Source organism: Struthio camelus, chromosome 1 (genome assembly GCF_040807025.1).
Source record: "Struthio camelus isolate bStrCam1 chromosome 1, bStrCam1.hap1, whole genome shotgun sequence".
NCBI lineage: Eukaryota > Metazoa > Chordata > Aves > Struthioniformes > Struthionidae > Struthio > Struthio camelus.
Window position 1 is genome coordinate 224,176,767 of NC_090942.1, and position 15,342 is coordinate 224,192,108.

Genomic DNA, 15,342 nt, shown 5'->3' on the forward strand with positions numbered 1-15,342 from the left:
GAAGGCAAGGCCTGCCTGGCTGTGCATGCATCCTCGGGGCATCGTGTGGGTCTCTCTCAGAGCAGCAGCTCCCAGAGGTGCTGCTGCCTGGGCAGGGCTGTGGGTCGGTGCCGGAGCCCACGGTGCGGGGGACGGGGCCCTCCCGTCCCAACCGACCCAGCCAGCCGAGCTGCCGCAGCCCCCGTGGCCACGGCCAGGCCGACCATCCCACCGAGAGCCAGCGCCCCCACATGCTGCTGCGTGCAATGCACGCACTTCTGCGGGTGTTCCCCCGCATTCGCCGGGCGCGCACCTCCCTCACTGCTCCTGCTGCCAGCTCGGCTCCCGGTGGCCTTCGGCTTCGGGCTGGGGATGCCGCGGCTCTGCCTGGCCTTGGCTGAGCCCCCTGCAAGGCTCCCGCCGCTCGCTCTGCTCGGCCAGTGCGGGAAAGCCCTCGTGCCTCAGTTTCCCTCGGAGCAGCCCGTCTGCAGGGGCGCAGCGCGTGGGGGCCGCGCGAGGCGGGAGGCAGAGTGCAGAGCCCACGTGCCAGCTTTTATTCCCCGTTTGGTTTGTTTTCCATCACAGCCTCCTCCTCGGCTGCACCCCCGGAGGCAGCCTGGCCGCTGGGCTGGAGCGCGGCCCCGTGGTGGGACGGGGAGCCGGGTGCGATCCTGCGCGGAGTCCGGGAGCGGGCTGGGGACGAGCCACCCTGGGGGGCACTCGGGGCAGTGTCCCGGCCCCGGGTGCAGGGGCGGTCAGACGGCCTTGCCCACGATCAGCACGCTCATGAAGAAGACCATGATGAAGAAGACCCACATGAAGAAGCGGTCCATCACCTTGGCCACCTTCTTCCACTCCCCGGTGCGGCGCTGGGCTGCCCGGTGGTCCCGGAAGCAGCCGGCAATGTAGCCCACGTTCCTCAGCAGGCTGTCGTGGTGGCACGGGCACCGGCCCTGGGGGCAGCCCCCCGCCTGACCGCCCTCCCTGCCCTCCCCGGGGCTCTCGTCCCCCCAGCCCGTCCCCGTCGTCCCTTCCTCCTTGTCGGCCCTCCCGTCCACCACCCGGGGGTGCCGGGTGCTCTTGCAGCTCTCCCCCACCTCGTAGACGGAGAAGATCCGGGCCATGTAGTGCAGGATGAGCTTCTTGGCCCACCTGGGCACGGGCTTGGCCCCCGGGCCGCAGTGGTGGATGTTCATGATGAAGATGGTCAGCGCGGTGGAGGCCGTGATCATGGTCATGGTGGCGATGTAGTACTTCCCTGCAAGGCAAGCGCAGGTCATCACGTGGCGCAGCATGTAGGTGCCACCCATGCCCTCCAACACGCGGTGCACGAGGAGCCGGCCGGTACAACAGCTCCCGGCTGAGCCCTCCTCGGTGCCGGGACGGGGACGAGCGCCCCGGACCCTGTGCAGCATCGCGGCGGCGAGATGGGGCCGGTGGGCGCTCACCGATCAGCGGCACGCTCTCCGACGGCGGCATGCTCTCCGCCACCAGCAGCTGGAAGACGGTGAGGGCCAGCAGCACCGTCACCCCCAGGGAGACCTTCTCGCCTGAGTCGGCTGGGAGGTAGAAGCCCAGCGGGGCGAGGAAGGAGATCATGATGCAGGGCAGGAGCAGGTTGAAGATGTAGAAGGAGGCGCGCCTCTTGAGGAGCAGCGTGTAGGTGACGTCGGGGTAGGGCTCCGAGCAGCAGCCGTAGGTGATGACGTTCCTCGTGGCCGGCATGCCCAGCACCTCCCACTCCACGTTCTCCACGAAGTCCGTCAGGTCGCCCGTGTCCAGCCGGTTGTGGAGGTCAATCTGGTTCCCGTTGTAGGTCCAGGACCCGAAGGTCAGGTGGCACTGCTGCTCATCGAAGGGGAAGAAGGAGACGTCCACCTTGCAGGAGCTCTTGGTGATGGCCGGCGAGTCCCACATGATCTGCCCATCGGAGCGGATCACCACGTTGGTCTCCATGGAGCCGCTGAGCTGGTCGTCGGCTCTGGGGGAGCAGGAAACCAGCGGTGGGCCAGGTGGGCCTCTCCCCCGCGCCCGGCCCCTCCGGCACCCAGGCTCCGGTGCCCCAGCATCGCTCCCCACACCCAGCACCTCCAGGACCCCGTCTCCGGCGCCCCGGCGTCGCCCCCCGCACCCACTTGTTGTAGAGGACGATGTCCGGCCGCCAGACGTAGCTGCTGGGGACGCGGATGCTGTCGACGCCGTCGTAGGCGTCCTTGTCCCAGGCGAGGAAGGCGTCGAGCCAGGCCTGGCGGATCCACAGGTAGGTGGTCAGCACCTGGTTCCTCTCGTCCTGGCCCGTGGCAGGGAGAGCAGCGGGTGGGCGCCGGCGGCAGAGCCCCCGGGGCTGCGCCGCTTGCGGGCGGCTGGGTCAGCTGCAAGGGGGCGAGCGGGTTTGGGGGGGGGGCTGCGCTGGTCTGCAAGGGTCTGAGCTGGTTTGGGGGAGTCTGAGCTGCTTTTGGGGGGGTCTGAGAAGGTTTAGGGGGGTCTGAGCTGCTTTTGGGGGGTCTGAGCAGGTTTAGGAGGGTCTGAGCAGGTTTAGGAGGGTCTAAGTTGCTTTTGGGGGGTCTGAGCAGGTTTAGGGGGGGTCTGAGCTGCTTTTGGGGGGGTCTGAGCAGGTTTGGGGGGGTCTGAGCAGGTTTAGGGGGTCTAAGCTGCTTTTGGGGGATCTGAGCAGGTTTGGGGGGGTCTGAGCACATTTAGGGGGCAGGGTGAACTGCTTTTGGGGGGTCTGAGTTGGTTCCAGGGGGGTGTGAGCTGTTTTTGGGGGGCCTGAGCTGGCTTCAGGGGGGTCTGAGCCAGTTTTGGGGGGTCTGAGCTGGTTTTGGGGTGTCTAAGCTGTTTTCCAAGGGGTCTGAGCTGGTTTTGGGCACAGTGTGAACTGCTTTTGGGGAGGTCTGAGCTTGTTTTGGAGGTGTCTGAGTTGGTTTTGGGGGGTCTGAGCTGCTTTTGGGAGGTCTGAGCAGGTTTGGGGGGGTTAGAGCTGGTTTAGGGGAGTCTGAGCTGTTTTGAGGGGGGTCTGAGATGCTTTTGGGGGGGTCTGAGCACATTTAGGGGGCAGTGTGAACTGCTTTTGGAGGTGTCTGAGCTGGTTTCGGGGAGGGGTCTGAGCCAGTTTCGGGGGGGGGGGGACGTCTGAGCTGGTTTCAGTGAATCTGAGCCAGTTTTGGGGGGGGGCTGAGCCAATTTTGGGGGTGTCTAAGCTGTTTTCCAAGGGGTCTGGGCTGGTTTTGCGGGGGGAGGTTTAAGCTGGTTTTGAGGGCAGTGTGAACTGCTTTTGGGAGATCTGAGCTGGTTTTGGCAGGGCCTGAGCTGGTTTCGGGGGAATCTGAACTGATTTTGGGGGGGGTCTGAGCAGGTTTTGGAGGTGTCTGAGCTGGTTTCAGGGTGCCTAAGCTGTTTTCCAAGGGGTCTGAGCTGCTTTTGGGGGGTCTAAGCTGGTTTGGGGGGTCTGAGCTGATTTCCAGAGGTCTGAGCAACTTTAGGGGGGGTCTAAGCTGGTTTTGGGGGCAGTGTGAACTGCTTTGGGGGGTCTGAGCTGGTTTCAGGGGGGTTTGAGCTTGTTTTGGAGGTGTCTGAGCTTGTTTTGGGGGGGTCTGAGCTGGTTTTGGGGGGGCTCTGGGCTGGTTTCGGGGGGGGGTCTGAGCCAGCTTCAGCAGGGCTGAGCTGGTTTCGGGGGGGGGCTGAGCCTATTTTGGGGACTAGTCTGAGCTGGTTTTGGGGGGTCTAAGCTGTTTTCCATGCAGTCTGGGCTGGTTTTGGGGGCAATGTGAACTGCTTTTGGGGGGTCTGGGCTGGTTCCGGTGGGGTGTGAGCAGGTTTTGGGGGGGTCTGAGCTGGTTTTGGAGGTGTCTGAGCAAGTTTCAGGGGGGTCTGAACTGATTTTGGGGGGGGGTGAGCTGTTTTCGGGGGCCAGTGCTGTCTGCGGGTCGGAGCTGGGCATCGCTGCGGGCATCGCCGCGCCGGCCGGTGGCTCGGAGCAGAGCCCGGCCAAGCGGCGGCCGGAGCGTGGGGGCACCGTCCCAGCCGGCTCGGGGGTTTCGGGCCGGACCGGGGTTGTGGGGGGGGGGACCACTCACCATGTCGATGATCTGGGAGAGGGTGACCTGCAGGGTGACGTTGAGCGCCCGGTCCGTGTCCTCCACGGGGCGCAGGGCGCTGGAGTAGTTGGCGAAGAGGTGGCGGAGCAGCTTGTAGGCGAATTTCCCCTGCGCCCCCCGGCAGCCTGGACGGGCGGCAGGGCCTGGGCAGCCGCCGAGCCCCCCGGCCCCCGCTGCTCGGAGGCTGATTAGGAGCCTCCCGAAAAGCGGCAGCAGCCTGTGCCCGGCCCCGGCCCCGCTCTGAAAGCTGCATGCGACGGCTCGCGTTTCGCCCGCTCGCCGGCACCGTGCCGGATTCGCTTGCAGCCGGGGCCAGCAGCGAGGCAAAAGGACCCGCGGGTGCCCGGGGGGGCTTACCTGGGGCCAGGAGGGCGCCGGCGAGGCCGAAAGCCAGCAGCCAGCCGGGCGGCATCCTCACCAGCGCCCGCGGGTGCTCAGGCGCCTGGGCGAGATGCCGCTCCACCCGGGAAACCCTCCTGGGGCGGCATCTCCCGCGGGACGGGGAGGGATTTCGTGCTGCCTTTAAGGTCTCGGGCCGGGCGGCGGGGTGACGTCAGGGCCGGGCCGGTGGCCGCGGCTGCGTGGGTGGGCGCGCGAGGCAGCCGCGCCGGTGAGGAGCTGCCCCGGGGGCTTTTCGCAGCCCCTCTGCCGAGGCGGCGGAGCAGGAACGCCGGCTGCAGGCCGGAGCCCCGCGGAGGCCGGCGGCGCGAGGGCAGACCCGAGCCGCGGGCCCTCTCCGCTCCCCGAAACGCTCCGGCTCCCGGCTGCTGCCAGCTCCCCCGAGCGCGGGAATTGCTCCCGGCTCTCGGCCCCGTCCCCCCGGCGAGCCCACGGACTTCGCCTTCCCTTGCCTCTCCTTGAGGCCGGGGCCGGGGCTGTGCCGGGACACGGTCCCCCCTCGGGCTGCCACGTGCCGTCCCTGCACGCTTCTCCCTGCTTTGCTCCCTGCCATCCGCGTCGAGGAGCGGAAGCTGCTGCCTGCAGGGGTGAAGGCAAACACCGCCCCGGGCAGACGTTTCATACTCTCATTTACCCTGCTTGCCACCATCACCTTTTGGCAGCGTCTTGAACGCAGCTAAAATCGCTGCAGGCCTGAAGAGCTCGCGGCACAGCACAGCACGGCATGGTGCAGCACGGTGCGGCACGGCACGGTGCAACCTGGCATGGCACGGGGCAACGCGGCACGGTGCAGTGCGGCACAGCGTGGCACGGCATGGTGCAGCACGGTGCGGCACGGCACGGTCCAACCTGGCACGGCACGGGGCAACGCGGCACAGTGCAGTGCGGCACAGCGTGGCACGGCATGGTGCAGCGCAGCACGGCACGGCATGGTGGAGCATGGCATGGCACGGCACAGTGCGGCACGGCACGGCACAGTGCGGCACGGCATGGCACAGCCCGGCACGGTGCAGTGCAGCATGGCACAGTGCAGCACGGCACAGCACAGCCCGGCACGGTGCAGTGCAGCATGGCACAGTGCAGCACAGCACAGCACAGCCCGGCACGGTGCAGTGCAGCATGGCACAGTGCAGCACAGCACAGCACAGCCCGGCACGGTGCAGTGCAGCATGGCACAGTGCAGCACAGCACAGCACAGCCCGGCACGGTGCAGTGCAGCATGGCACAGTGCAGCACGGCACAGCACAGCCCGGCACGGTGCAGTGCAGCACGGCACAGTGCGGCACGGCATGGCACAGCCCGGCACGGTGCAGTGCAGCATGGCACAGTGCAGCACGGCACAGCACAGCCCGGCACGGTGCAGTGCAGCATGGCGCGGTGCAGCATGGCATGGCACAGTGCAGCACGGCACAGCACAGCATGGCGCAGCACCAGCCGGGAGCCCGCGGGGTGACGCGGAGGCGCCCCATGGCACAAGCCCAGCCAGGGCTGTGTCTCGAGCTACCGGGGAAGCCGGCAGCAGCAAGAGCTGGCGGAGAAGTGTGCAAGGCCGGCAGGTGAAAGCCCCTCTGCGCTAGACGTAGCGCGCAGCAAGGGACTCCCCGTGCCTCTGCTTCTTCACTTCTGAACACGGAAGGGGAAAAGGAAGATTATTCCCATTTGATTGCTGGGCAGCAACATCCTGCAGAGGGGCAGGGACGGAGCCAGGAGCAAAGCTGCAAGGGGCAGAGAGGTCCGGGTCGGCCGTGGGGGTGCGGGAAGCTTCTCCCCCAGCCCCGCAGAAGGGCCCCTTAGCTCGTGCCTCCTGCGGCACCTCCCTGGCACCTCTCCTATGCTAATCCCGGAGAGCAGATGCGAAGCAGTGTGCTGTTAAGTTTTAAGGCTAGAGAGAGGTTTTGTTTCCAGGCAGTGAATTATTCATCCCCCAGCCTGAAGTCCCAGCCACTTTGCTCCTTTGGGCCCTGCCGCGAGTGCCAGGGCAGCAGGTGGGTTTGCAGAGACGCAATTACAGTAATGGAAAGGCAGGCAAAGGCTGAGTGACCCGACTTCCTCACCGCCCTCGGCACCATTACGGGTGTCACGTTTAACATGCAGTTAGAGCAACACGGAGCTCCCCTCCCGCAAAGCCGACACAACCACAGCAACGCAGAGGCAAGGGCAGAGCTTTGCTGGAAGAGGAAACTCAAAAGCGCTCTAGCACTTTGCACCAGAGAGCCAGCACCTGGCAGCAAAGCCCCTGCCGGGCCCAGTGACCACAAAGCCCGCAGCAGCACCTGGCTTTAGGGAAGAGGTGCCCAGTGTCTGCGCCCGACTCCAGCCCCCGTCACCATCTCGGGTAGCAACAGCGAAAGCTACTACGACCGGAGTCCGTGCACCACCACCACAATTAGTCAGGGATGTTGAGTTGTTCTTTAGTTAATCCCTTTTTCAGCACACCTTATGTTTTCCACTTCCAGCAAGTTTGACGAGCCAGTTTTGTGCCGCATGAAAGAGCGGTCCCTTGAGTCTGCCTAAAGCTGTAACGGCTCTCCTCCCTGCAGAAATCCCTCTTCCAGGACAGAATCCTTTTTACCCTCCTCAGCACCTTTTCTGGCTGTACAGCATTGACAAACCGAGCACAGGCACAGCAGCTACTCGTACCCCAACGCAGGCACAGCGCCTATTTCCGTTGTAACACAATGCAGCTTTCTATTCCGTACTGCATCCCTCTCTGAATAACTTGCGGACTGCAGATGAATGCTGACCTCTTTTTTCAAGAAATTATTAAGAAAGGCTCCACGTGCTCATCCCTGCGCAGCAGTAGTTTGTGTGCAAGCCGTCACTACAGAGTCACCGAACAGCTGGGGTTCAAAGGTACCTCTGGAGACCGTCTGGTCCAACCCTCTGCTCAAGCAGGGTCAGCTGGACCATGTCCAGTCAGGGTTGGAGCATCTCCAAGGCTGATAGAGGCTCCACAACCTCTCTGGGTAACCTGTTCCAGTGTTCAGCCACCCTCACAGAATAAGAAAATACTTCTTCAGCAAGAAGCATTTTCTCTGAAAGAGAAGTCTGGTTTAAAAAGCAAAGAAAACTGTGGGAATACTATAAACATTTTATTTATTGTTTTCAAAAAGACAGGAAAATAATCTAGATCATTTATTTATAATTTTTTAATAAAAACCTTTACATAATCCTCATGCATAAAGACCTTCAATGAGCCAATGTGAAGCAGCACCAAACAGGCCCAAAGGCACTGGCTGCTGCAATCAGCGGCTGGCTGGCTGTCGCAGGAGGGGCTACCGCAGTAGCCCTGACGTCAGAGCAGACCAATAAACAGCTTTCTTTTTCTCTTCCAAAAATAGTCAGTTTCTAAACACAGTAAAAGTAAAGACTGTACAAACTAGAGCAAATTGACATTGCCAGCTGTTCACTTGCAGGATGTTCTTATGCTTGATGGCAGTTCCACTTGATGTAACCCAGCTACACAGCAAATACAAAGACGACAGCGCGTTCTAGGCTACAGACGGTGTCAGACGGACTGCCCAAGCAGCTGGGCCCCTTTCAGGCAGCCAGGTCTCCAGCGGGTACTGCACTTGCACACAGCGCAAAGAAGCTGCACATAACCTGTATCGACACGGGAACCTTCCTTACATGCAGCTGTGCAAGAGCCAGCCTGGAGCGCCTCAAGCAGCCAGGCTGTTTGCTCCTTTGGCAGGCTACTACTATTGGCAGTTTTGCTTCTGGCACAGATTTTGCTCCCTCCAATCAGAAGCATCCGGCCTGGAGTCCTAAAACATGACAAATATTAGAAAAAGCTCCTGTGTTTTACTGCATGGTGACAACACGCTGCACGGAGACTCATGGGACCCAGGAGACATTTGTGTTCAGAGGCCTGGACAGTGCAGAGCATACCCTAAGGCACACACTTAGGTGTCAACGCCCTTTGGCCTGACTCGGCAAAGTAGCTTTCTTGCTTTTTGGAGAAGAAAGATGGAGAAAGGGGAGAAATAACACATCTGCACATTTTCAACTTAGCTAGAGAATGCATGAAAAGACACTGTTTTAAAGTTAGTTTCTTCTCTTCCCCCACCCACAGAACAAGCTTTTAAACGAAAGTTCCATTTAAATCTTGCCCTTGGTTAGTTCAGGGGCCAAAGGTTCATTGGTTCAACAGGCGCAGTCCCACCAAAGTGAGTCTGCCCATGGCAAACTGTCACAGAACTTACTTCACGGTCCTCTGTGCTGCCAACTAAGGAATAAAAAGGATCTGCCAGGAGACCAAGCCCACACCGTACCCCCCTCCACAGGTACAATCTCGCCTGCAGACAGATTCTGCAAGAGGTGCTTTATTGATTCTAGGAAAGTGTTGTGTAGTTGAGAGCGCCAGCCAGAAAGGTCTGAGTCTTACTGCTCCCCCAGCTTACAAAAATTCCTGCATTAGCCAACGTACTAAAGCCGCTTTACACCTCTATGGAAAAAGCTGTGTGGCTAAAGAGGTTGCTGCCAAGGGAACGCTTACCCCTAAAACAAGGGTAAAGGTTAACAAATGGTAAAAGTGTCCGTCCGTCCGTCGAAGTGATTCTGTCTCACTGGGTCACTACTGTTAATTCTCGTAGGTAAGACTGGGTGAGGCTACGGAGCTCCTCCAAGGCATAGTCCTCTGGCATGGGCAGCCGCCCAATGTGGGGAGCAAGGAGGCGAAGAGGAACTCGCTGCACATCGGGTGTGGCATCAGAGATGGGCTCCGGGGAGTGCTGCAGGCTGAGGACCACCCTGAGCAGGTTAGCAATGCGCTTGGCCATATCTGGAAAGAGCAAGAATATCAGCGTGTGTGTTCCACACTATACTCCAGGACAGGGGCCAGCATGCTCACGTTTACAAGCTCGATCTCTGCTGAGGAGTGAACCTGAACAGTGATTCAGCGGGAGAGTTTTGAGCAGACCAGCCAAATACCTTTCTGTGCCCTACTGCAACTTGGTCTTTTCTCATCTCTGCATACCGACTTCCTCCATCGACATGTGGGCTTATTCCTTAGACCAGGTGCCTTTCTGCAGGTCACACCTTATTTGGCACCATGAAACTAAGCATGGACATGTTTAGCAAAAGACAGTTATAAGAGACCAGCCACTGGATGCCAAATTAATGAGGCAACCAAACTGTCTGAAACAAAGATCAATAGCTGCACATACAGTAGCCAATATAGCAATACAAGGCTCACCTCATCAACCACACAGCCTTCCTTCTTGGCCAAACATGAAAAGAAACACACTGGCTATTACCTAGGCTGCCGGTGAATATTAGCTGGGTTAAGTTTTAAGACTGGCTTTCCCAGTGCGTTGCTAGACATTCACGTCACCCTACCTGACTGAGCCAAACGGTCCTTGGCATTGTGACACTGTATCTGCTCTATCCTGTTGCACAGCGATGTCACTTTGGTATGTAACCGCTCCAGCTCATATGTAGAGCAATCCAGCTGAAAGCAAACAGAAGACAAGACGAGACGGTCAGCCTCAAAGTTAACCAAAGCCTTTTTACAGAAATTGCTTGTGGGCTGCCCAAGTTCACTCTAAGCCAAATCTATGCAACAGAAGACAATACATGTTAAAGTTTGAAGTTAACACCTCAAGCAGGGAACGTAAGTCTGAAACTCACGTTTTTCACAAATTGAATTAAAGGGAGTGAAAACGAGCAGAAATGCAGACTCCCTGCTAACTAGCTAACTGCTAATCTTGTTCCTCCTTTCACTTATTTCACTGACACGCTAGACTGAGCACATCTTCAGGGCAGAGACCACATCTTATTTTGACACATCTACCAAATCTCTACATATTTGGAGAGATGCATGGTATTCTCTGCTTGCTACTGTCTGCAAAAGAGAACTAATACGATTAGCACTGAACAGCAAATAAAAGGTCATTCTAAAAATTAGCAAGACTTTTAAGCTTCCACACTGCAGGAAAGAAAATACAATCATTTTAGTTTGTTACCTGTTGAATCCTATCAAGCATCTCAATAACACGGATGTAGTCCAGATAGACCAGCCCAGCCATCTCCCAGTCCTGGATGAGCGTACTACGTTCTGGAGGGGAGAGATCTTCCAGGAATCCTTTTAGGTATTTGTAGTTTTCATTAATAATGGCATCTAAAGAGAACAAACAGGTAAAAAAAATCCTTTTACTCTGAATTACTAACAAGTCAGCTATTCTGATTGTTAAAGACAAAAGCAGCAGATGGGCTATACCCTCAGTCACATTTGTAGCTCCTTGACTCTACCAGCCATGGCCAGAAATGCTAGCTGATTTATGACCCAGTAGTCGTCTAAGGCCATCCCACTTCCTAGAGCAGGGATAGCGGCAGGATCGGGACTCTGGGAATGCTACTGCTGTCCTTGCCCCTTGAGGCAACTCTGGCACAGGAAGGTGGGTGTGCAGAAGGTTAAGCAAAACTCTTCTCATGTATTCACAGGGAAGAATCCTCAAACCGGGGAACATGTGAGAGCCATTTTGAAACAGCCAGCCACTCTGTACTAATCCCCTAGCCAGAAACACAGCCTTAGACCTCCACATTCTGGAAAACGCAGTGGCTTTTGTTCCCATTGTATTTATGGATGTTTTCACAAGACAAAATGGAGGTGGGGGGGGAGGGGAGGGGAAGGGAAGGCAAATAGTCTCACCTGAGGCTAAGTGCCTGACAACCAGCTTGTGACACTGGTTCCAGTGCCCGGCCTTGAACAAGAAGAGGGCTTCTTTATGCTTGTCACCCTCCATCCTTGCTCGGACTGCCTTTGCTTCATGAATCCATTCTGGGGGAACGCAAAGCCTTTGCGTCAGGAAAGCCTCTTTTGTCCAGGATTCCGGTGTCTCAGACAGAACACAATGTCGACTTAAGAGTTCACGCACTGCCTTCTCCCGTATGCTAGTGGAAATATGGGACAAGACATTACTCCAACAGACAATCCTTCATGTCACACCATCAGAAGACACAGTTCAATATAAGTAAATGAAGACTGTATGAAAAGCAGTGGGCTGCATTATACTTAGTATAGGTATAACAGAGGGCAAGCTGACCTTGCCTGGTCTTAAGCGGTCTCCTGTGGAATATTAGGAAAAGTTCCGGAATAAATTGAATTACTTCAGTAAAAGTTAACCTCTAAGGAAAAAGTCATCACTACTAGTTTGAATATCTTAAATCTTATAGCCCCAAATCACGTAAATATGATTCAGGCCCCTAAAAGTAATGCAGAAGCACTATCTGAAGTTACCAGTGGGGGAAAAAAACCTCTGTTTAAGTATATTAATGGTATCTGTAAACACCAACAGCAAAAAGGCATCTTTCCTTAAAAGATGGTATTATACAAGTTTAAGACAATTATTCTTGTTAAATATGTTATTTCACAAAAAAAGCAAAATGTGCATTTTGGAGATTCCCAAGCTTTCCTTTCAAACACCTCACTCGTCTCTGTTCAGTTATGACCCAAAAGGAACAGTTGCAATATTTTGTCTTAACGATGTTATCAGAGCAGCTTCTTGAACGTAGTAAGCTTGCCGAGCCAAAGACAAGATAAGCAGCACTAGGATATCCAAACAAGAAAGAGATCTGCTTCTATAGCACAGTTCAGGAGCTAAGAGTTGATACAGTGCTAATTTAGCATGTAACAGAGATAATTAACTAAGCATCATTCATGCCATTTTGTAATCCTGGCATACAATTTCAAAAGGAGCATGAGTTTTTCCTGTTGTGCAGTTCCAATTTAACATGAGAGAAGCCATGACAGAGTATACACAGCAGGTCTATAAACCAGAAAAAAGCCACATTCTTTTCAAGGGAAAGTGGAAAAAAAAGTGTCTTGTACTCACTGCGTATCAGGCTCATGTAGCAGAATAAAAACAGCCCATTCCCAAAGGCCTTCACTTTCAAGCTGGGCAGCATAGCTTGCATTCAGAACTCCTTGACTCTGTTTGAATAGATGAGTATAATTCAGGGCTCTGAGCACTTCCCACAAGTGCCAACTGAGACGGTAGTCCAAAGGGTCAGACGTTATACTCCTGGGATCAAGCAGCTGGTTGAGATCATAGCGCCTGCAGAGAAAAATATTTGCAACCTAAATAGCTAATTGTGTCCACGTAATGAAATCAGAAATTGCTGCCATTTACCTCCTTCCCTTCCCTTCTCCAGCTATTCCAAACATATGCCTTATGAAGTTTTTTAAAGATGGGAACAACTTAAAATCCTTCTGCTCTTCCTTTGAGTTTACATCTAGACTGTCACATTTTTCTTTCATGCATGCACCTCCTGCAGAATTCTCAATGCCTTCAAAAATGGCAACTGTGGAAACACGCTTTTCAGACACAGAAATTGTCGAGAAGAAACAGAACTCATGCTGGACAGTAACCTGAAGATATCAGTTACACTGGGCTCTTAAATCCTAGTCAAAAATCCATAAAAAAAAGACCACTCAGATCTCTATCTGCCTTGCTAGCCTTTAGACACACTGGGCTGCTCATTTCCCATTTTGAACCTAACTCCCTCCAAAGATGCATCCCTTCCCTAAGGATCAGCAGCTTAGTGATCAAGCAGATTTGAGGGAATCACTCTGGAGACTTTTATTTGGTACTTCTCCTAAAGGAATCTCTTACATTAGGACTGTAACAGGCCACAGAAGTCCTGAATCTCTCATTTTTGCACAAAAAGAAAGATGTTGATAGAATGGCCAGGCCCTGAAGTACGGAAGGCAAATCTTCCCTCCCCTATCTTTTGCCTAAATTCAGGCATGGATAACATGGGGGGGGGGGGAAGGGGGGGGGAGGAGAAAGTGTTCCACAGGTGTTCCCAAGCTTAGGTTTAATCATCTATGCCACCCAAACAGCAGTGACAGCAGCTCCACATTCTGAAAGAGCGTGCATGGAAGGCAGATTTTGACTACTGTAAATGGCTCCACTGAACACTGAAGCTGATTTCATACCACTGGTTTGGGAATCTTACCTGCAAGATACTTCACATTTGCAGTATAACAAGTCACTGACTTCTCAAAATTTTCCTAAATAGTTCAAATCTCATTTACCTGTCGCTGTAGAGTTTTAACAAATGGAAACAGACATCTCTCAGAGGTCTTCCTGTGTTATCATCATCTTCAATTACACAGCCAGAATCTTCTAGGTAGGGAGGCAGGGGACAGCAGGCGTATTTTTCATACTCTGATGTGTTCTAAAGAAATAATTTTATCAGCAAGTTTAAAGTTAACATTCTGAACAAAACTGAATTGCTGCTACAAAACAGGTTTTGAATCCCACGCAGCTCAGCAGACTCAAGAGCATGCTTCTGAGTAGTGCACCTGCATTTAAAACTCAAGACAGCAGTTGCATATCAACATGATGCTAAAGAGAAAAGAAACCCAAACCCAAAATGCTTTGGCAGGGTTAATTTCATCACACACCCAGCTCTTAAAAGTCTCTGAGTAGACATACAGTCAGTTCTCTCATACAGCCTGTATTCCTGAACGCTTCTATAGCTGGAAAAAACACATATAAGTTGATCAAATAAAAGGTGTGCCATCCCTGCGAACCTTCCCTCCCGCTGTAGCTGGCTGCTGAAATCCTCATGACATTTTAATTGCCAGTAGGAGCACTAGATCTGGGCTCCAAAGAGCATTCCACCTCCTGGTGGTTTCCAGTTATTGGCCCTCCTACGTGAAGCCCTGGAAACCAGCTGTATCCACTTTTCCTCCAAATCATCAGGCTACAGTAAACCACCCCAACATTCTAGCCTAGGCGAGCAGCAATATTTTAAGCTCACACCATGATAAAACTGAAGGTTGGTATTTTAAACCAATGAACACATTATATTGGCATACTACCTACAAGGATTACACCACAGATATTCCTGTAGCGTTAAATGCTCATAGACTAGAAGTTACTAGAATAAAAGCTGTGTTCAGCTATGTTCTTCAGATATATAGACCGAGGGCTAAGTCACTTTTAGTTAAGTGAGTAAATTCTGTATTTTTTCCAACAGAACCCTTTGTCTTTCAGTATACAGGGATTCCCTGTTCTGCTGCAACCAACAAGGCGTGCATTGCCTGCTGGACAGCTGTATTTGCTGTAGAAACGGAAAGTGTAACAAACACAGGGTGGATGGTTAAGAGGAGAAAAGACTATTTTAGAATTCAGGCAGCTGAACATTAGTCATCACAGTGGGAAAATAAGACTCCATCCCTCAGCTCTCTTATTTGCTACTCGCTAACTCAGTCAAACAATTTCTGCAGCTCGCCACTACCCATCTTCCTAATTTTGGCTACCCACCAAACACCTGTCTGGAGACACTCAATTAGTGGAAGATGTGCTTCAAACAAGCCATTAACAGAGTAAGTCTGAAAGAAACGAGTCTTGAGCTTCAGCGGAGTGAGCGTCTAGAATTACCAACAGGTTCAACCTCAGCGCTTTATTCCCATTACACAGAAGGGGAAAGGAACAGCCCCATCAAAATGAACAGCCACAAGAACTCATCATTAATGCTGGTGAAAGAATCTGACACTGTGACAACTGAAATAATGAACCCATACACAATTCCACGCTCAGCACCTCAGTAGCGACTCTTGACACTTCGTACAAGGCTGTGTAGCAACAGGACAGTGAGGGGGACTGAGTAATACCTCCTTTTACACGGACACGATGGACCTACCTGAAATGCTGACTCATACATGGCAAGTGCTTTGGAAATAGAAGCTGTTGGTGGAAGCAGGTACCAGAGATGGACGGCCATGCAACGCTTCCAGTCCAGCTGTGAGCACACATTGATACTTCTTCTCTCAGATAACTGCCACACCTAAAGGAATAAAGTCAAACTTAGAACCATCAGATTGAGAACAGCGGTCAAGACTGACATAAGAGAG

General features: G+C 54.3%; 2 protein-coding genes across 9 annotated transcripts in view; both read right to left on the reverse strand.

The window, feature by feature from the left end:
• Positions 1-524: 524 nt before the first annotated feature.
• CHRNA10 (cholinergic receptor nicotinic alpha 10 subunit) lies at positions 525-4,603 on the reverse strand. Of its 3 annotated transcripts, none has more exons than XM_068931261.1 (5): positions 4,434-4,603; positions 4,056-4,082; positions 2,115-2,269; positions 1,428-1,960; positions 525-1,237 (listed from the first exon to the last, which is right to left on the reverse strand). In XM_068931261.1, exons 2-5 carry the CDS (start codon positions 4,056-4,058, stop codon positions 735-737), a joined length of 1,194 nt encoding a protein of 397 aa, XP_068787362.1. In that variant the 5' UTR covers positions 4,059-4,082; positions 4,434-4,603; the 3' UTR covers positions 525-734. The 3 variants fall into 3 exon arrangements, with proteins under 3 accessions (XP_068787362.1, XP_068787361.1, XP_068787360.1); XM_068931260.1 differs by having other exon boundaries at positions 2,115-2,224; positions 4,056-4,201; XM_068931259.1 differs by having other exon boundaries at positions 4,056-4,201.
• Positions 4,604-7,554: 2,951 nt separating this feature from the next.
• NUP98 (nucleoporin 98 and 96 precursor) overlaps positions 7,555-15,342 on the reverse strand; it is a 42,897-nt gene continuing 35,109 nt past the window's right edge. For all 6 annotated transcript variants that reach the window (XM_068930896.1, XM_068930901.1, XM_068930900.1 and 3 more), the window contains exons 27-33: positions 15,132-15,275; positions 13,516-13,658; positions 12,311-12,532; positions 11,128-11,369; positions 10,442-10,596; positions 9,816-9,927; positions 7,555-9,258 (exon numbers count right to left, since the gene is read on the reverse strand). In XM_068930896.1, coding sequence (XP_068786997.1) covers positions 9,041-9,258; positions 9,816-9,927; positions 10,442-10,596; positions 11,128-11,369; positions 12,311-12,532; positions 13,516-13,658; positions 15,132-15,275 — 1,236 coding nt within the window. In that variant the 3' untranslated portion in view covers positions 7,555-9,040. The remainder of the gene's footprint in view (positions 9,259-9,815; positions 9,928-10,441; positions 10,597-11,127; positions 11,370-12,310; positions 12,533-13,515; positions 13,659-15,131; positions 15,276-15,342) is intronic.

Excerpts from the sequence above, each read along its gene's own strand:
- CHRNA10 (XM_068931259.1), bottom strand. The coding sequence starts at position 4,488 with ATGCCGCCCGGCTGGCTGCTGGCTTTCGGCCTCGCCGGCGCCCTCCTG. Across the intron at positions 4,202-4,433 it reads CGGCGCCCTCCTGGCCCCAG|GCTGCCGGGGGGCGCAGGGG; the intron begins GTAAGCCCCCCC and ends CCGCCCGTCCAG. Across the intron at positions 2,270-4,055 it reads TCTCCCAGATCATCGACATG|GACGAGAGGAACCAGGTGCT; the intron begins GTGAGTGGTCCC and ends GCCACGGGCCAG.